Here is a 22,200-nt window from a genome sequence, read left to right as displayed (position 1 = left end):
CATCTGATCACAAACAAGTGTTTCAGAGAAGTGAGTATGTTTTAGTACAGTTCTCCTGTTTTATCTATGGCTTATGTTGACATTAGTGAATTTAAGGAATAAGTAATCTTATATATAGAGTTCTCTTTTGTAATAAACAGGATTTTAGTTATAAATGTGGGTAAACCCCTTTTTTGTTTCATGTTAGTTGTACAGTAGTTGAGTACATTATATTATAATTACCTTTGAGTCTTGCTCATCATTAGTCAATGTCTCTACACATAGTCATGTTCTGTCTTATGATTGTGCATCTTGAAAATATCTTTGCAGCATAGCTTACATTGCAAAAGGCTCCATCATAAGGCTATTATGTCCAAAGCACACCATTCCCCCTGCTTGGTTCCATGTGGATAAAATAGTTTGTGGGGTGAATAGGGAGAAAACAATTACTTTATGCTATCCATAGGCAAGGATGAAGAATATAAACGACAGAGCTAATGATGTAGGTATGGGTAGATCAGAGGAGATAATTGTTAAGTTCAATTCATTAATAAAGGCATTCAAAGAAAAGGGCCATAATAACTTATTCTATCAAGGATACTTGTCAGTCCAAAATAAAACCCATTCTTTGCATGTTTTTCACCTATCAAACTGTGACCCTTTAACACTTACACTACTCTTAACCATTTAGCCTGGAGATAAATAATCAATACTAAATACAAGTAGCCTATAGACAACACTGTTAAGCCTAACTTAAAGTTAGGTTTATTGAATTATTTCTCTACTACTGTATCTTCTCATTAAAGTAATTAAGTTTACCTTTAAAATGAGAAGTGACAAATAGCTAGTCTTTAGATTATATTTATATAACAATACAATATATTTAGAATGTTTTATATCCTACAATAACTGAATATGCTTAATTCTCTGTTATACAAATCCTCTGTTAACCATCACTTATACCATTAATGATCAATGTACTACAGCTGTGATGTATATGTTTTTAGTTTCACATAACTAAATGCTAATTTAAACATTTTACTAATATATTAAGTTATCAGCAGTTATAAAATAGTAATAGAAACAGAAGTTAATCTTTTAAGTTAAATTCTCTGTCTTGCTTAGCTAACAGTATTGAAAAACTATTTTACTCTAATACTTAATAGCCTTATTATCTTATAACCCAGTATTAGTAGTAGTAGTAGTTACTTAAAAACTAAAGGAAAAAAATGCTTAAAGATTAAGTATCAAAGCTAATATCATAACATTACACTTAGCTATACCTGTAGTAATAAAACCTAAAAATTTGTCATCTCCTTCAAAGATAACAGTAACCTGATTCAGGGAATTTAACATTGAATGAAAATTGCTGAATTGAATTTATTAGATGTGGAATCTATTCTTTGAATGCACAACTTATCTTATGATACTCATCATTGAGGTCAGACAGGCTTTGGTCAGTCCAACCTTTATTTTTATGATTGATGTTTTCTATGCCTTCTTTTTTCAGTATGTGATTGTGATTAAATATATTATATTTTAAGTTGCACTTATGGGCTGCTCTTATTTCTACTTGTGTAAAAGAAAACATTGGGAGTCCTCATTGTAATTATTTGACATAGTTTTAGTTCACAGCAGCTTGAATTTTTAATCTTGGACTTTCTATGTGTTGTGGAAAAATTTTAATTAATATATTTGCAGGAATAAAGTCTGAAAGGCAAAGATGCTTTAAAAACTTTAGAACTATATATATATAGACATATCACAAGAAGAAAGGTCGCTGTTTTTTTCATACAAGACATTTTTCAGGAGATATTGTATCAATTGATTACATAAAAACACACTCATGAAATGTAATACTGAAGTCATATTGTTTTACCAACATAAATTAGAAAAAGAAAAAAGCCATATTGAATAAAAAATAATCATTTCATCAAATCTGTTATTACTTTCTTCATAAGGAATATTTTAGACACTGAGCCATAGTTAGTAATGACAGAGAATCAAATTGAAGGCTGTTAATGTATTCATCTTCACAGTAATGAATTGTAAACCAAAGCTATTTACATATCCCAAGTAAAATCAGTAAATATGTATTGTTTGGTGGTGTACAGTGAATGAGCTCAGTTAATCCCTTTTGTATAAATAAGAATGGAAAACTGCTAGTAAATTTTCACTGGTAACCGTCTGAAATCCAGATCTAGCTTAGCTTCTTATACAACATGATTCAGGTACAATTAGATGTATGCTACTCACATGAGCTTTACTATAAGTTACAATAATTGTGTTTGAAACTACTGTCCTCATGCTAAAGAATATGTAGCTTTTTCTAGTTCTAAAGTACACAACACTTTTACCAAAGTTCATGAACTAAAAATCAATACTTGTGATTAAAATATTTCTTTCCATTACTATTACAAAAATAAAAGAAAGGGTCATGGTGAATTATTCATAAAACACTAGCACACTAAAGGTAGTCTTATCTAGTGTTTTTTGTTGTTGTTTCTAAGCTACAAAGGGTTAAAGCTGATTCTAAGTATTTGTGGAAAATATCTTTACAAGTTTTATGCACATTCTTTTAACTGTTCTGTTCATTTTAAGCTGTACATAAAAAAGTATGGTATTTGGGGAATAGCTCCAATTGAGATTGTAGCACATCTTTTCTTCATACTTTTTATCTATTTATGAAAAAGAAGGCATCCTTGAATGCTTCTTTTAAAAATAGAAAATTTTTCTTAGCAGGAAAAAGCTACTAACAGTGTAATGTAAGAAAATATTTTTATCTACATTAGTAAACCAGTACATCAAAATAATTAATTATCAAGATTAGTATACCCTGAGTACAACATTGTTATCATGTGGAGTATATTTTCAAGGGTTATTGTTCAGTAGGTAATTATAAATATGTATCAAACACACATGGTGTTTGTGTTGGTACATACTTAGGCATAGATTTTTCTCTTCAACAACATATTCAACTATTTTTATCTGCCAGCTAGTTATAGTGTTGAAAGTCTAGAAACTCCCAATATTCCATTTATTCCTAAATTACATATGCTATCTGCATACATTTTCCTTTCATAGATTCAAGGGAACCCATTATGGATTTGAAATGTAGATTATTCAGTTACAGAAACTCTGACTTAATAAATGAACATTTTCAAACACAAGCTTTGGTCACAATGTTTATATTGTTGCTTATTGATGATTATTTGTTGAGTGGTTTGGTTATTTGTGAGATGGAAAGAATGTGGTAATTTGAATTATCAACAAAAGTATCTTATTAACAATTGCTAGTGGATTAGCATTCAAGCTAAGTTGGTAGAACACTCCTCTATCAAATGAGAAGTCTCAGGTTTCATACAGGTTCAAGGAAATAGAGAAAAGGACAACATAAAATAACCTCTGTACTTAGAATGATTTTGCCATTTGTCTCAGAATGAAGGGAAGTCTGAGCCACAAAAATTAACCCAAGTTTAAATAATTATAATCTATAAATGGTTTTTGTTACTGTTGGAATTTTTTCGATAGAAGTAAGTATATGTTATTTTATATTTACTCAAGGCATAAAGTGTCATCCAAAATAACTTGAGAAAGAAATATTACTGCTAGGGAAGTTACTTGTATAGTTAACTGCTCGGTATAGTTTTGAATAAACAATACAGTGAATTTTCCAGGCCTTTATTCTTTTATATCCAACAAGATACAATTAAATTAAATATATTTAATGTTAGAAGTATGTGTTTTTAATTCTTAAGATGGTGTATTTATGTTAATTTACTTTTTTTGTGAAGATATGACAGAATACAAGGACTGAAATATAACATAATGAAGATATGGTGATTTCCTGAAAGTAACCTATTATTATATACATAAAATGTTTATGTGTCATGGATTTTATTTTGAAAGGAAGAGTAGTCACAGTAAGCTTTAAATTTTTAACTAAAATTAATCATGTTATTTATCAGAAAAACTATGTATAGTTAAAGTCTGATTACCTGATTCATTTGCTTTGTGCACTTTTATAGCACTTTATAGAATATTTATATTGCTAAATAGTAAAGAACAAGTAAAGAGAAACTTTTCAAAAAAGGAAGTAAATGTAGGGATGGCTAATATCAATCCTTCAAAAATAATACAAACAAGATAATAGGGATGACATTTGCATTATCCCTACATAATAGCACACATACATAGTGTAGTATAATGTTAACAGGCAAAAATAGGATAAACTAATCTCATTTGTGACTGAATAGTTATATATATTGCTATATGTTAATTCTTGCTTTAACTATTTCATTACCATTACAACTTTCTGATTGAGTTTTTCTACTTATGAAATGAGTCATAAATAGTGAAATGCAGATAAACCTTACAGGAATAAATGGCTTTGAATGACATTACATACAATTGGGCTTCTGATTACTATTAAATTCAAACACTAATGGACAAGTAAAACATTAAAACTTGATTGTGATTGGTATAAAAGTAGCAAACCTTCTTACAAAATTGAGGAAGGAAACCATTCAGTGTAATGACTGTGTCTAAAGAACTGAATCATATTTAACAAAATAGGTAACAGGTTATGAAGTCATGATAACACAAAAAAGCACACACAGATTAATGACAAATTATATACTTCTTTGAAAATTTAAGAAAATGAAAAGGAGGACTAATATGGAAGACAGATGCAGAGTATTAAAATTATGTTTATGCAAAATTTAGGATAAATGGGCAGTTGCAAGAATGAGGAAAATATTGTTCATTTTAGACATTATAGGAAATTTCTTGAAATGTTCCATTGCTGATTTATATGTCCTTTATCATCAGGTGATGCTGGAGATTGTAGGTCAATGAAAAAAAGTTCTCAAGCTGTTATATTACTTCAGTAGGCTTTTGACCATAGCTTTAAAAATAGGGCTTTAGTTTAAAAAGTATAGAAATGAAGATAATTTTATAATTTTTAAATTCACAAAAAATTAAACTGTAAGCAAGTAAGGAGTACATTGAAATACAAGCTTACCTACTGCACTATAATATGCCTTATCCTGATAGCATGTTTAATTTTTATGGTTTTTAACTAAATTTAAACTATTCTTAAGCCCTTTCACATTAAAAAACATATTCAGTCTTCTTTAGGCATCTCTGTTGGGAGATAGCTTATCTTTGCTGATGCAAGCTAGTAGTCAGGTTTCTCCACCTACATACCAATGATTCTTCAGGATGCCTTCATGCCAAAACCCATGTAAATGATTGTTGGATCCTAGCCAGAAATGTATCCATATATTTTGTTTTCTTCTTGTGCATTTTCATTCTACAGCTACACCTTGCCAATTAAGTTTTAGAGTTTGAATTTTTTTGAATTTTTATTTTTTTATATGACTTATAGTAAATTTTTTAACTGTTGTGAATTGTTATAACCTGATGCTTTGTTTATAGTGTGTTTTTGATGTTAATGTGCATGATAAAACTTTCTCATAAGTCGAGTTTTGTGAGGCTGTTCAGGTTGTCTGCTACCATTTGGGGGGGATATGATCTCAATAGATATCAGGTGTCTCTTTAGCTAATAAACACTTGTTTGAACAGTTCCTTGTAGTCCCCATCCTTGATTGATTCTTCTTTCACCTGTGCTGGTTATTATGATGTCCATTCTGATTATAGTTTCCTCACAGAATAGACATATCATTGATACTGATCCCAAGTCTCAACTGTTTTCTGAATGTTCTACATCAAAGTGGAAAGTGTTTTGAAACTTCTTTATTTTCTGATACACACCTCTGCACATGGAAGCTTATCTTAACCGTGCATCTGCCTTAGAGATTTGCATGCCAGTAGCCTTTAAGCAACTCCCACTTAAACTCTCGAGATTTTTCATGACTTGCACTACTGCATAATGACATTATTATGCAGCACAAGCCCTCTACCAATAGGAGAGCAACACAGCCTCCCTGCACACTAGCTTCCACTATGCTTTCACATTCTTTTCCTCAGCACAGAACACATCAGATGTGTTTTTCTTTGTCAGTTTAACGAAGGAACTTAATTTCCTTTCTTTTTTTTTCAATCTATGAACACTTGTTCATGACACGTCTTCTACTATTTACGTGAGTGACTAATTTCCTCACACGGGTTATGAAATAATGAGTCACTTCAACTTTCTCACATGTTTTGGCCTTGTTTATCAGGTATGCACCATTATTTTTATTTCTCCTCTGATATATTCTTTTCCTGTTCCTTACTTCTTAATCCTTACCCCCTTGCCATGGGGGGGGGGAGCAGACTTTGTGCATTGGATTCACCATCCAGTACCCAATACTTATGTCCTTCCCTAATCCTTTTATCCTTTTTACCACATTTCTTTCCCTCTCCTCTTTACACCTCAAGTATGAGGCACTCCACCATGCTCTAGTGCATTTTGCAAGTGTTTCTCATTCCCTTCTGCATTGTGGCCATTCCCTTTCTAATTTTCCTGCTCATTTGCCTCCTTGTTCCTCAAGATTGTTTGGTGGGTATACTCTCCTCTCCCTAGTTGACTTCTTTCTTTCCCTGCAGCTTAGTGGTATTCCTAATTTGTTTGAATTACAAGCTGAGACTGCTCATCATCTATCCTCACTTTTGTCAGTAGTTTTCACACTGTCTCCAACCCTACCTTCCACCACTGTACCTCTCTTTTGCCCTTCCTTCCCTATTATTTGGTTCCAACCTCCCTTTTATGCCCAACATCATTCCCATTGAGCTTGTTGGTGTTGCTTCCATCATGTTGGGTCCCTGACTATCATGGTTTGAGCACCTATGGTCACACTTTCTGTCCATCCTTGGGGGTTTCTACTTTTTACCCCTTGGGCTTCTCTATGTTTCTCTTCCTTCTCCTTCAACCTTCATCTTATTTCTGTTTCTCTTTTCACTCCCATCTATGTCCCTCAGTCTCTTTGAGGCTGTTCATCACCACTTCCAGCAACTCGTCATTTCCAATCAATCCAATATCTCACCATGGTGGTGTTTTCATCTCATTCTCAGCTGGAATCAGTCTCCTCCCATCTGCCTGTGATTAATGGACCTGGGTTTTGCACCTATCCTACTCATTCTTCATGTGAAAGTTCTTGTTTGGTAGTCATTGCTTCATGAGCACTACTTTATCCCTATAGGTCATACTCATATGCACCTCCTTGGTTGCCCTTGCATGATGAGAGGAAAGCCTCATGGGATTCTTTGACCCTTCCTCCACTTTAACCTTTGTTTGGGTGGCTGGACTGATTCCTTATCACCATCTGTGTTCCATTACCTTCAACATAACTACACCTCTTCACATAGGCTTCCCCCTCTAGTTGGAGAGCATCCCTGACCATTTATTTTCCATTCAGCGCATGGTCCCAGGACGAGTCCTCTCTCCATATTCATGCACTTGACCTTCTGGTAGGTGGTTGAACATGATCCTATTCTTACCACTACTAGTGGTTCATTTCATTAGGTTCCATTCCAACAACTTCTTGGATTCTCCTCAGTTAGCCACCATTGGGTGATCCAATCCAGAACCGCTTGCTTTCAAACTCTGGACCTTCCTTCTTGATCCTATTCTCATCAGGTCAGTTTCACCACCTGCCATGTACCAGATACTATAAATTAGGTTGCAGACTGCCTCTTTAGCTTGCCAATGTCTCTTCTCTCCAAGTTTCATTCGGGTGCTGTTTTAAGGATGCCACTTATTTTGCCTAGCCCTCCCTCTCACTTACATGCTTCCTCTCTTCTGATCCTCTGTTCTCCATCCCTCAGCCCTGGCTGCCACTGCTTTCCTTAGGGTCTTGTCTTTTACTTGTTACAAGGCTCACCCACCTTTCCAGTTTTTTCTTGTGTCCTGACCTGGACTAGTCACTCTCCTCATTGTTTTCTCATGGTGGGACTCACTGGCTGGCTTACTTTTGGTTTTCTTTTCTATGTCACCTGACAATCCAACCCTCTCCCCTTGCCAATTTTACACTCAATTGCTTCAACATCTCTTTTCCCCCATTGTGGGATCTTGTCCTTCCACCTTCACAGGGTTTGTCTGGTCCATCATTCTTGAATCTGACTTTCCTATCTGGTAATCCTTTTCTTCTTAGGCATCTTTCTACATGGTCCTTCTACCCAAGTGTGGGGGTGTATGGATTTCAATGTTGATCCATCAGTCACCACTTCTTCCTAATAGTTCTACCATCAGACATCTCCCTTCCCTTTTCTAGGTTGTTCTACAGGATTCAGCTGTCTCTGCTTTGCTGGTTATTGGGTAGCGTTATCCACCCCTATTTGCTGGCTCATTACTACAAGGTGTTTCTTTCCCTGTTCTCTCCACCTTGTTCCAGTCCTTCCTTATCCATTGACTTTCTTGCCCTGCTCCTGTGCTTGACTAGGACCTTAGTGTCATTCTGTACTCGTACACATGCCCATTCCTGTCATTGGCAACCTGCAACTTATACTGCTTTCTTGTTAGATGTATTCTCCTTTCTTCTCATTTATGGTCACTATTGTTTACATCTGACTGCTGGTGACTCTTTCCATCATCCTTTTATTCTTATTTCCTCTAATAGGTCCTTCTTCCCTCAGTCTTCAGCTACTCATTGGGGAGACCTCTACCCACTCCTCTCTCCCGTACTTCTATGCTTGTTTATTGCTACTTTACTCGTACCCTCAATTTTGGATTTTCATCTTCCACTCTACAATCTATTGGATTCCTCTTTCTCCCGGGATGTATCTCCTTCTGCCTTTATTGGTGCAGTCTGCCACATTCTTGGTTCAGTCTCCTTCTCTTTCGTGGTTGTTGCTCACTGATAGTCCATATTTCTTCCCATCAGATTCATCTCCTCTCTCATTCTTTTACAGCTCATTTCCATCTGCTGCTGGACAGGATCATTCCAGCTGACTTCTGGACTACCTTGCATAACTTCATTACCCACTCTCTTCACCTTCTGGCTGTGTAGTCTCCATGGGGTCACTTATTTTCCAAAATTCAGCATCATGCCAGGATAATTGGAAACATTCGTATCATCTGCCCTGGCTCCATATATGCCCACTGTTGAGATGAGGTGTTCTGCAAAACCACTTGAGGTACCTTCATAGTATATTATATTTGTCTACTGTCCAATCCAGACTGTACCAATTCAGTGAACTATCATGGAAAAGTCTTCATGCATGTGGCTGGTATGCATCCTCCTCCTATTACAGACTAGATGGGAATTTCCAATGCCACCTTGTTTTGGGCTGGAGTTGACCCACCATGTTTACATTCTCCCTTCCTACATTGCCTGGGTGGACTGGTGTTGGTTGTGTACTGAGTCTGCACATGTGCCCTGCCTGGGTTGTTGGAATGAAAGTTACTTTATCTTTCTGCTTCCTCATCATGAGGGGATGATGGTTGGAACCCTCCTCCTACCACATACCAGAAAACACCTACCTGAAGCTACCTTATTTTGGATTGTAGTTAACCCACTAACTACCTACAATCACCTTCAGTTCAGTTGATTTTCGATTAGCACTTTTTTCACTTCCCCTGCAGCTGGTGTTGGTCCAAGAGTCTGACAGTGTAGTTGTGGCAAGACACATCAATGACATTTATTCTGTATGCTCCTTCTGCAACTGGTCTTGGTCCATGAGTCTGATGGTAGAGTTAAGGTGAGCATTAGGTATGGTCTGAATGCACTGCAACCATACTATGCATACTGGCTATCCGACCTCTTGTATGCAAGTCTTCAGACAGCAATGTTCTTATTTTGCCCATACCCACAATACGTGGAGCTTGTTTGCCTCTTCCTCGCTCCCAATCTGGGTGAAGAGTGTACACTGGAGGAGATGAGATGCAGTCTCCCATGGATGTGCCCCTATAGAGTCCCTGCCATTGGGTGTCACACTCCATGGGTTTCCTTCAGGTGCTTTCTGAAAGGGGTTCATCTAGATAATTTTCACACCAGTCCCTCCACCATATCAATGTGGAATTCTAGCTTTATATGTGCAGGGGTGTTTATCACCACAGAACTTAACATTTTTCTTACCTGAAAATGTATTTCTGATATTGGTGTCAGTCTATTTTCATTGACCTTCCGCTTCCTCCAGTGGCACAAACATTTGCCTTTTTCTTATATTTTGGATTATGAGGAAGCTTTTAAGATTCTCTTCTGTATTTATTATGCTCTTTCCATGGACACTCCAGTTTTTGGTGTTTTTTTAACTTTTTAAGTACTCTTAAATTAAAGTGACCATATTTTGTTAACGAAATATGTAAACACTTGTATAAAAATTTGTACCTGTACTCATCATAATTCCAGATGCAGGCAGTAGTGGAGATATTTGCTGTATTAGGGAAATTTATATTTCTTTTTTCACTGCATCTGTTTTATAGTTTTATTGATCAAAAACATAACAAGAAAATGTATGACATATTAGAAGATTGTAACTATGATACCTGTGCCAGCGTCACCACATGACATTGCTATACCTAAGCTAATGATAATAAAAACATGATCAATGCTCATTTTGTATTTTTGTATACATTTCTGTTGCATTCTTCACAACAAGTACAAGAAATGAAATGTTAGGATACTTAGGAGTTGATTTTTTCCAAACTGGAAACACTTATTTTTTAAGATTCTTTTTTTCCGGCTAATGTATAGTCACCCTATTTTAGATGCAGTACCCTCTGTGATCCAATGGGCTTCTTGACTGGGATGTTAACTTTGTTCTCAGAATCTACTTCTTCCTCTTTTTGAGCATTTATTGGATTTTATCATCACCCATGGAAGATTTTCTTGGTTCTTCTGACTCTAAAATTTTTTTCTTTGAATTACCTTTGTCATGTTCCCTCTTTTACTAGACATAATGTTTGTTTTTTGATCTAACAAGCCTGCTCCTTCCTCCTCAGGACTTTAACTAGATACTCAGGAAGGAAAAACTGTTTCTTTCTAATTATTCTTCCACCCTGGTATTCAAGTAGAGACCAGGGTGATTCAATAAAGTTGCTATGTCCAGTTGTGTCATTTTTTATTATACTGTGCAGAGTGTACTCCATAATTTTGACTGCAGCTGTTTATTTATTGTACTGATTTCTTCATACATTTGTTGAGCAGCTGGCAGCTGTGTTCTTTTATCCAGGAATTATACCACTCAGCTTCTGTTGTGTTTATTAGGAGTTTGTGGTTTTGGCTTATCATATGGATTGTATAGGCTAGTATACAGACCACTCTCCTTTGCCTTCTTCACTTGGCCACTTTTTCTGCTATGGAATGTTATTTATCTCCTTTAGTTAAGTAACTTTATATGTATTCTTATGTGTTAGTGCTTTTTATTGGTTCATTTGTACGTGTTCCCTGTGTGTTTTCTTCCTCCTTCTTCTAGACTCACTAATATGTATAAAATTTTGCTGTTCTGTACTTCTGTGGCATACCCATTTGGTTGTTTCTCAGTTGTTGGTACCCTTGTTTTTTGACTCATATTCATTCCAGTGGGATTCTTCTATAGTCTTGCATCCTCACTGATGCATGAATTTTACTCTTATTCCAATCTTATATACATTGGTATGATACTGTTACCATGCTTCAGTTTCTGGTGTTGATGGGTTTTCATCTGTGTGAGATCTACTTTTACTTCTTCCAGTCCCACTTCTTCTCTTGTTTCATATCCTCAAACAGTTGGGTGAGATTTCTTGGAATTCTTATGTTCCTGCTGTATTTCAATGGGCAATTTCCCTTTTTTCCTTGTAGTATTCTGTTCAAACAGAATATTACAAAAGATTGTTTTGAAGTTTTTGCATCCTTTACCAGGTGTTAGATATGAAGAGATAACAACTACCTTCTTTTCACCCTTGAGCTGAACATTATGCCTGCTACGTGTGTCACACATTGTTTATTGGATTTTATCCCATGTTTCTGGTGGTACAATTTATGTGGGACATGATGCTTTATGACACCAATCAATTTGACTTTTCCCTTTAATAGTGTACATAGGTGGTGTTTTTTGTGTTACATATGGCTTACTCACAGGCAGTACTGTGTAAAATTCAGAGTGCGTGATCCCCAAATGGCTAGCAGAAAGCAAAGTAATTGCATGGTAAAACCATCCCTGGATTATATTCCAGGTCATGCAGGGGTAAAGTTAAACAAGGAAGTTGGCAAGCTCACAGGAGAAGCCCCTTTATCAAATCCAGCACAGCTCTACTGACAAGATTTTGACATCCTCTGCACTAGTAAGATGAAAGCAACAACCATGGAAAGTCTTTATTGTCATTCAGAGCACAAAAGTTGGGGAAGCAGTAGGATATTATACAGCCATTGATAAAATCAGTAAAGGGATTCTCTTCCATTTTCTGCAAGGCAGATGGTATGTACATGAGGAATCAAAGCCTGTTGTTGCAAACCATAGAAGTTGAAGAATTTTAACAAGATGCAACAAAAAATTCTGTTATTGAAGTAAAATGTTTGTGAACTTATATCACAGTTCTTCCTTTCTCCTCATGTCTTTATCTAGAGTGCTTGTTCAACTATTGTTAGCTGGGATTTTGGTATTAAGGTGGGAGAAAGTGAGGTAAAAAAGTTCCCTTCAATAAAATGGACATCCTTATATATGATCAGTTGTTATGTGTTGTCATCAATTATATGTATCTGTTGTCATGTGACCCAAAGCATACACACACTGGCAGATGGCTACAAATATGAATGAATTTTTTATGGTTATGAAGTAAATGTTTCAAGAAGTTGGACTTTGTTGATTTCAAACAATGAAGAATTATTATAATATACCATAAAAGAAACACGGTTCAAGTTCACATTATATTTCTTCTTTACACTTGCTGACTTCAGGTTTTAATAGACAAATTAATCTACATTGTTACAGGTATCCCTCATATGAATGATATTACCTGTGTAGGTTTTTGTATGAGAATTTGGACTCGTTATTATAGACAGTGTGATCAAACAAAAGACAAACAAACACGAGAGTTTCTAAAGTGATCAAATATCTCACAATTCATGATTTGTAGCTCAGCTGCTCATTACAAAATTGGTAAATTTTGGTACCATATCTCTGTGATAACCTTGTTCTATATTTAATACAAATAGGTCATCGACAATAAACTTCAGTTAGTTCAATAATGACAAAACTGAGAACAATTTATTAACACATAAAGATGAGTTACACAATATAATTCATACATACTGGACATGCTGAGCAGTAAATTAGATTAAAACCTGCATGGTAATGTCTGCAGAAGAGATAGTAACATAACATAATGTTTTGGGACAACATTGGACCTATTGATCCATCTCTCTGTTCCATCCTCTAAACTAAACTAAAATAATTAAAACAAAAAAACCCTCAAATCCAGCCCATATCATTCATATAGTTATCAAGCTTTCTCTTAAACTCACTTAAATGTACTGCCTCTACAACATCCAAAGGCCAACCACCCTGTTAGAAGAATGAAACTGTCTTAGCTGAAGATGACTCCTACCTAGCCAAAATTTATATTTGTGTCCCCTAGTCCTATTATTTTCACTCTTAAATATGAAAAAAAAAATGATGCATCAACACTATCAATTCCCTTAATAATCTTAAACACATCAATCAGATCTCCTCTAACTCCTCTTTTTTTTTCAAGAGAAAACAATTTGAGAGATCTTAACCTATCTTCAGATGATAACGTTTACATCCTAGTAACACTCCTCAGAACTCTTTCCAACAATGACCCTATCCTGGGTGATCATAAGTAATGAAGTGAATAATTTTGATTGGCCTTAGCTGATATCTAAGAAAATAATGTCATCCCTTTGCAAGTGCCCTTTTAATACTGTCAAACCTGCTACTAGATATGTTTTTTCAAGTGTGGGAGGCTTAAGAATCTTTCAGTTTTAATAACACAAAACTAGATCTAATAGGATAAAGCACAATGTAATGCAGTAGGCAACTACTTACTTTTTTACTTTAAAAAATGAGCATTTCTACTTTCTGTAGCAACAGAAATGGTTTAATTACTTTATTGGTTTTAAGCCTCCACCATTGTGAGTAGATCTTATAGCTGAAATGTTGAACCAAGAAGAGTACCTGAATTTATGTAGTCTTTAACCTTTGCTTAGGTTAAAGTACTTCTACTCTTTCAACATGAGAAGTACACTACAAAAACCATTAGAAGTCAACCAGAAATGCAACTGACATTACGTCTGTTTTTTTGTCAAAAGAAAAATCAAGTGGAATCTCTTTTTAAAAATTTAGTTAAAAAAAGGATGTTACTTAGACAGATTGATTTTGGTATGGAAATTTGTGTTTTAAAATACAGGTCAGTCTAAAATTGTCTATTTGCATATCTATGCCCCCAGTGGCACAGTGGTATGTCTGTGGACTTGCAATGCTAGAAACTGGGTTTCTATACCTATGGTGGGTGGAGCACATATAGCCCATTGTGTAGCTTTGTGCTTAATTACAAACAAAACAAAAAAACACAAAATTATATATATCTAAGTCAATGGCTTCCAGAAGATTTATTAAAAATAAAAAACTTTGTTGTTATGTGTACAGTAGTTAGTTCCTTACTTTATTATATAAACCATAATGTAATTTTCTTCATTAGTTATTTATATTATCAAAATTGATTAATAGAGTATAGCTTAGTAGTTAGTTATGTTATGGAAGAGAAATGATGGTTTATGTAATCCATCTACATTTTGTTTTAAATTGTAACTTTTCATAGTTATAAAAACAAATTAACTGCAGATGTAATTTTCTACATTCTTCTTAATGCACTTAACCTATTTTATAAACATTTGAAGGCCTATTGGTTTTCCAATATTTTGCCATTTTCAGCATTTAAACTGTGACTTTTCTTAGTTATTATTTTGTAGAATCCTCATATCAGTGTTATAGTGTAACTTTTTGATGATATTTGTGATATTTAGAAACATCATGTATTTTTGTACATTCTTGTAACTATTAATTATGGTTGTGATCTTTAGAATAATTATGTTTTGTAACTGTTATTGGTAAATATGGTATTCTTAAATTTCATGTTTTATAATGCAACTCTTGATGAAGGTTATGCTCTCCATAAACTTTACCTAATTCTATGGGGCAACTTGTGATAAAGGTTCTTAATTACTCATATTTTTAATATTTGAAGTGTAATTCTTGATAATGTGTTTTGTCTTCAGAATCTTTAAGTATATTTTCCAGTGTAACATATGATGAAGGTTGTGAGTTTCATGTATAGTTCTTAGACTATAACTCTTAATAATGGTTGTGAACTTCAGAATGTAATTATGTTAGTACTGTTTTTTTTTTCTTTCTTAGAATCCCAAAATTCCATTATTATTTTCTGCAAGGAAAGTGTTTCTTCTAGTCGTGATGATGTATACTGGTCTATTACCTTTCGTGCCACTACGGGAATCATGTTTAGAGTTATTTATGCCCCAGGTTTTAGCTAGGTAGGTTTATCTTTAGTGTAACTTACAAAAAATAATGAAAGACTTACAGCAAGAAAACAGTTACAAACTACCAGGATGCTTTTGTCAACATTTTAAATTTACAATCAGCAGTCTTAAAATCTTACCAACCTATTAGGACTTTTAGTTTTCAAATTGAATATTAAAATTGAATATAATTCCTTTCTTTAAATAGTTGTCAATTATTTACAAAAGTGCTGAATCTGTTTTTTAAAAAATGTTTGTACCTGCACATATAGATGTTTATTGGCAATACACTGTAGATCTAAATCATTAATTTACTTGGAAAAATTGAGAAATTTTTAAAAAATCTTAATTATTTCTGTGACTTGTCATTTTTATGCAGTGTTTTTAAGGGAAAATAGTTGTGCTTTAATGATAATTTTGTGCTATCACTATAAAAGCTTTTATCAAACAACCAGGTTGTCAATGTAATGTATCAATCAACCATTATACTACCAGGATAGTATAATAAATTGCAAATTTATGAAGCACAATACAAGACTTACAAATCTCAGAAATTAATAAATTAGTGCCTAGTTAGGACTTTGTAACTAAATATCTCAAACACAATTACAAATATTCAAAGAAGCAACACTGTCAATGTTAAATCACACAAAATAATAACAATAATAACAAATTAGGAAAAAAGAACTAGAAGAAGTGAACAACCTAATTTGTAAGATTATACAATAGAGCAATATTAAATACTTCTCAAAAATGTGACAAATAGTAACCAAATGAGTATCTGCAATGATGTATTTTTTCTAATACTCAACAAATATATCTTATTTATCCCTAGGCCACCCTCTCTGGCCAGTCTCTTTTAACTACAGAGTGTAGGCTTTTTATTTTCTTGCAGAGCCAAAAGCAGAAATAGTCTGCAGGGCTCTTCTATCCCAGCCTTTAGAGGCAATGGTCAGGGGCTGCAATAGGCCCCCAAAAGATCTATAGTCTGTGATGCCCTGAAATACATTCTGAGCTATTTAAGACACCTTTTTTTATATAAAATGTAAATCAGAATTTTGATTTATGCACCAATTTAATTTGATAGTTATACATGGGTCTGTTAGGTCATATTTTCAACTGTACATATCTGTATAATATTTTTGGCAAAACACTCTTTTGCACACTCTTATCTATGCACCTGTTTAATTACAATTGCTAACATAATAACTCATCAGTAGTTATTGAATCAAAAATGTTTTTTTAAAAGCTGGAAGACTGATATTGACTTTGAACAAAATATGAAGACACCCATCATGTAAAAAACTTCACTTATAAGTTTTTGATGGTTTTGTGATATATAAGAGTAGAATATTTAGGATAATAACCGTAATGGGAATAATACTAAACTATTAGCTATAGGGACCAAACTGTTATTAAAAATAAAATGTGCACTCACCAGCATGCCTTCTTAAACGTGAACCTTCCAAGCTTTTGTGGAAGTGAAGTCTCTGGCAATGTTGTTTTCAAAAGACAGTATAGTCAAGTTGTTTAGTTGCTCTTGCAGAATTGTTGTTCTTGGAAAAGCTTCTTTCACTATGTGCAACAGTCACCGAGATGGTGAAAATCAGAAAAGCAATCCAAAAAATTGAGAAAGTCTGTTAACCATGTCTTGATGGAAGAAAATGCAACATTTTAAGAAGATCTGTGTTGAGTGAATCAGGAAGGATAAATTTTAAAGCTTCCACCTCCTCAGTGAGCATGTTGCAATCAGTGGCACAATATTTCAACTCCAACTTGGTAACTGCTGAAATTCATCCATAAAGCCAAATACCTTGTGGTGTATTCTCAGTTGTTCTAATTAATCTGCCATTAAGAGATGAAATAACTGTGTCCAATACCCTGTTGAAACAGTTTATACAGAAAGCCCCCTGTGCATCTGTGACAGGTTCATTATCAGCTTTGTACTAAAACATCTTCCTTCTTCATATTTTAGTATCCTTTAAAACTGGATTTGTCTGTAGATCATTTGCAATTTCTCTTGCATCAATCAGTACACTTTTCTGTTAATCTTTTAGCAACTTACACACGCTTTCTAAGCTTTGGACTTCACTTGCTAAGTCTACAGTTGCTTTGTAGTTTTTTATTGACATGAAACAAAATATCATATAAAAATGATAGCAATAAAGAACTTGAAATTCTTCAGTTCTTTGCACTCATTCTACCTCACTGTGAGATTGGGGTTCTTTTAGCGTTTCTGCAATTTTGACTAATGCATTGTAGAACTCTGCTAACTGTTACCTCAAAGCTTTAAAACTCTCAACATGGCACTCCCTCATGTTTCACTCAGAAATTTTGCAGACAGCTACTTTACTAACTCATAAAAAATAGCCTGCCTCTGTGTTGATGCCAAAAACACGACATACAAATGATGAACAACACCAGAAAGTGTCATTGCTTCTGGAAAAGGTTTTGCCAAATAATCAAGCAGCAGATTGTAATTGTGACATGCACATGAAGTGAAAAATGCTCTTGGATTTATTTCTAGAAGATGTGCTTGTATACCTGATTTGTGCCCTTCCATATTAGCACCATTGTCATAGCTTTGGCCAGGAATGTTGACAAAGTCTAATCCCAGTTCTTTCAACTCATACAGTAAGACAATGAGAAATTTTTTACCTTTCCTTCACCTACACAAAAATATATGAAATGCTTGTAAATTTCAGGAGGAACATTGAATGAACTGTCTGAGACATAACATATACTTAGTAACATCTCTTCATTATGGCTGAAGTCTGGTGTACAGTGTAATATCACAAAATAATATATGGCAAATTTTATTCTGTATACACTCTCCCAAGTAGTGATCATCAATTTCTTTATTCTTCATTCTTCTCAGATGCAACTTCATGGTTGAATCGAATTTCACTATCAAATGTACAAGACCTATAAAATTTCCATTGTGTGGCTGGCACAGTTTTTCAACTGAACCATGAAAATTTATGTTGTGCTCAGCCAGAAACTGTATGTTGATTTGAAGATGTTCAAAGACATTTTGCCAATGAACTCTTTTATTACTGATTAGTTGTAGGCTTAGATTATCCACAGTGCATCCCTTTTTCAGTCATTGTTCGAGTTCAAACCAATTGGACTTTTTGTGTTCAGTCAGACATGCATTAGCCTTTACCCAATCACAGAATCTACAAAATGCTAAAGCCATGTTGCAGTTACCAAAGAACTTGCAGCATAAACAAAACACACAATCCTTTTATGTGGAGTATACAACCCATTTATGATTTACAATTTCTCCATTTGCTAGATTTCATTTTGTCAGATATAAAAGACTGTTTAGTGTAGGTAGTATTATTAATTTATTTAATTTGTGTTTGTAATTCATTGATGTCGAGGCTATGAAGATTTCTAGAAGGCCTAAGTGATAGATGTATAAATAGGTGCAACCAGACGAGTGGAAACAGTGTAAAAGCAAAGTCATGTGAAAGAGAAGTTGGATCAGAGAAAAGTTAGAAAACATAAAGTTAACCATCATTGGAGTGAATGGCCTAATGATTGATATGTTAGAGTGAGATTAACAGTTTGAAAGAGATAAGGAGAATAATTTGTCTTGTCAAAGGGTGTTCTGAACTAACTGAACTTGCTGAAGAGCAGACAATTATTGGAAGATTAGGATACAACTGTGTTAACTCGCGGGATAACGTAAGTGAATTATACGTAGATACTATTGCGATAAAAATAGAGAAAAATAGTTCAGCTTGTCAACTGAATTCTAAATGAATTGAATTAGGATAAATGGACTTTTAACAAGAAGAAGAGAACTGTATAGTGTATAAAATAGAACTATCATCTCCATAGTGTAAAGAATTTTTGTACATACATTTAGCTTGTTCCGAATATATATATATTATTTTATAAGGAAGTGGAGTGCGTGCTGTTCATTTATTGTTGAATTTATCACCAACAAGTCACAGACAGCTACTGTAGAAGAATCCATAGCCCAACACACTCATATATTTACATTACTATATATACCACTAAAAAGTAGTTTCTGACATTTTACTAGCCACAGCCAGGATTATACAGTGGTAAACAGAGGTAGAAGAAAACATGAATGACAGCAGAAATAAGTAGGCCTATATATATGCACAACTGTAGTAGTAGTGCAAATAGTGTGGAGATTACAATCACACTATAAAACCATGTCAAATTTTGATAAATGGATAGAAAGTGTAGAGCATCTCGGGTTAAAAGATATTGAACTACGAGAGTTTGATAAACAAGAACTAGAGAAAGAAGAGTGGCAACAAAAGAGAGAGGAAGAAAGACCGGAAGAAGAAAATTAGATAAGGGAAAGACTGGAAATAGAGAGAGAGAGAGAATACAAGCACAAATTGAGAAAGAGGAGAGACTAGAAACATAGAGAATAAGAGCACAAATGACAACAGAGTCTGGGCCAGTCGATCCAAGCTTCCCAAATTTGATAAACAGAAAGATGACATGGATGCTTTCCTGGAGAGATATGAGAGATTCGCCAAAGTTAGATCTGGGACAGAGGCAACTAGGCAGTCTGTTTCAGCCCACTTCTCACGGGAAATGGTCTACAAGTATATGCAGGCATGATGTCAGAAGATGTCATGGACTATGAGAAGTTAAAACCGGCTTTGTTTAAATGATATGAACTTACTGAAGAAAGTTTTTACTGGAAGATCAGAGGAGTCAAACCTGACACTGGAGAAACTATTTCAGTTGGTGGCACACCTATGGTGATACTTCACAAGATGGACTGACCTGGCCAAATGTGACAATAGGTTTGAGGGACTGGCAGAGCAATTAGTACGTGAACAGCTCATGATCATATGTTCAACTGGTATGTCACTGTTCCTAAAGGAGAGAGAGAACCAAAAGAAGTGAAGGAGATAATCAAGTTAGCAGAACAGTATATGGAAGCCCATGGAGGGAGTATAACTGGCAAGTCCAAATATATCCAGTTAAATTTGATACCAATGATGGCTGACCAGAAGCAAGAGTCCACCAAACGTGACAGAAGGTTAATAGACAGAAGGGAGAAGAGATGCTATGTTTGTTACAAAATGGGATACATTGCAAAGGAGTGCAAATCCATTACCAGCAAACAACAGGAGAAATCTCAACATAAAGCAGCTGGGGCTATTTACAGGGATAGTGCTGGGAAGAAACAAGAAAAGAGTGACTGGCACCACGGATGCTACTGCCAAAAGAAACAGAATCAAGAAAACACATCAGATTCACCACAAGAGGGAAGTGCCAATTCCATGATTGATCAGTGCACAACTAATAGTCAGCTCAAGTTAGCAAACAGATCAACAGTGCCAGTAATGGTTTGGCAATGTGACAAACATCAAGAGGTGATACCAAATCACAACATGCCAGTAAGTGAAGGATATGTTGGGGACAAGAAAGTGAAGGTTCTACGAGCCACTGGGTGCAGCAGTGAGAACCAGTCTAGTATCTGATTATCAGATGACAGGCAAGGTACGCCTGTGTGTGCTAATTGATGGGACACTGAGAAAGTTTCCCAAAGCAAAAATAAAGATGAATACTCAGTATTATGTAGGAGACCTTGAGGCCATGTGTATCAAGGAACCAATATACAACTTGGTGATAGGAAACATACCAGGTAGTAAAAATTTGAAGGAAGTGCAGAAGAAAGACCCTTCACCACAGAAACTTCGGGACAGTACCCAAGAGGAAGTCAAGCACAAGACAAAGAAGAAAGAGACTTGCAAAACAGAGGACCAGATAGGAATATTAAACAAGACCTATCAAAACAGTTTTACTGGGGAAGCCAAACACAGTCAGAAACACTTCTATAACAAGAAGGCCAAGGGTTGACGTTTCAAGGTCAGACAGAAGGTTTTAATTCTGCTACCCATAGCCAACAGCAAACTCACCTTGTAGTAGAAAGGACCTTTCACAGTACAGGAAGTGGCCAACAGAATGCACTATAAAATGAAAGTTGATGGAACAACCTTGGTCTACCATGCCAACGTTTTGAACAGGTACTTTGAGAGAGAACAAGACCTTACAGGTGCAGCTATTGATGTACAGATGGACATGGCAGGTGTGCCTGTCATAGAAGCAGAATCTGAAGACAATGACTTCATTATAGAAGATAAGGACCTACTAGGCCTAAGAGCACTGGGTGGAGATGAGACATACATGGACGTCAACATAAATGAAAAACTGACTGGTAAGAAGAAGAAAAAGGAACAAAATCTACTGTGTCAGTATACAGATAGATTTGGAAATACAGACCCCAGACAACACAAGATCAAGATAAAGACAAGGGATCCTGTCAAGGTGAAGCCCTATTGGAGGCCCTACGTGAGAAGAGACTGACAAAGGAACTGCAAATGTTGGTGTAGACTTATGAGAAGACTTAGTATATGAACTAAGAACAAAACAAATTGTAAATATTTCTCTTGAATAGGAGCTTATGTCAGATATAAAAGACTGTTTAGTGTAGGTAGTATTATTAATTTATTTATTTTGCATTTGTAACTCATTGTTGTCAAGGCCATTGAATGTTGTGTTTGCAATCCATTGATGTTGAAGGCTATGGAGATTTCTAAAAGGCCTAAGTTATAGACGTATAAATAGCTATGACCAGACGAGCGGAAACAGAGTAAAAGTAAAGTCATGTGAAAGAGAAGTTCAGTCAGAGAAAAGTTAGAAAACATAAAGTTAACTGTTGTGGAAGTGAATGGCCTAACAATTGATATGTTAGAGTGAGATTAACCCTTTTGAGATGGGTCATGGGTGAAAGGCCATG

At 34.9% G+C, this 22,200-nt stretch overlaps 1 protein-coding gene across 3 annotated transcripts in view; it reads left to right on the top strand.

The window, feature by feature from the left end:
- Positions 1-323: 323 nt before the first annotated feature.
- Positions 324-22,200, top strand: part of LOC106472248 (glycerophosphodiester phosphodiesterase domain-containing protein 1-like) — a 54,791-nt gene continuing 32,914 nt past the window's right edge. For 2 of the 3 annotated variants that reach the window (XM_022400848.1, XM_022400849.1), the window contains exons 1-2: positions 324-481; positions 15,277-15,410. In XM_022400848.1, the coding sequence (XP_022256556.1) occupies positions 452-481; positions 15,277-15,410 (164 nt within the window). In that variant the 5' untranslated portion in view covers positions 324-451. The remainder of the gene's footprint in view (positions 482-15,276; positions 15,411-22,200) is intronic. The other variant, XM_022400847.1, reaches the window with a different exon arrangement.

Source organism: Limulus polyphemus, unplaced genomic scaffold (genome assembly GCF_000517525.1).
Source record: "Limulus polyphemus unplaced genomic scaffold, Limulus_polyphemus-2.1.2 Scaffold5192, whole genome shotgun sequence".
Taxonomy (NCBI): Eukaryota; Metazoa; Arthropoda; class Merostomata; order Xiphosura; family Limulidae; genus Limulus; species Limulus polyphemus.
This window is presented reverse-complemented; position numbering and strand designations above follow the sequence as displayed.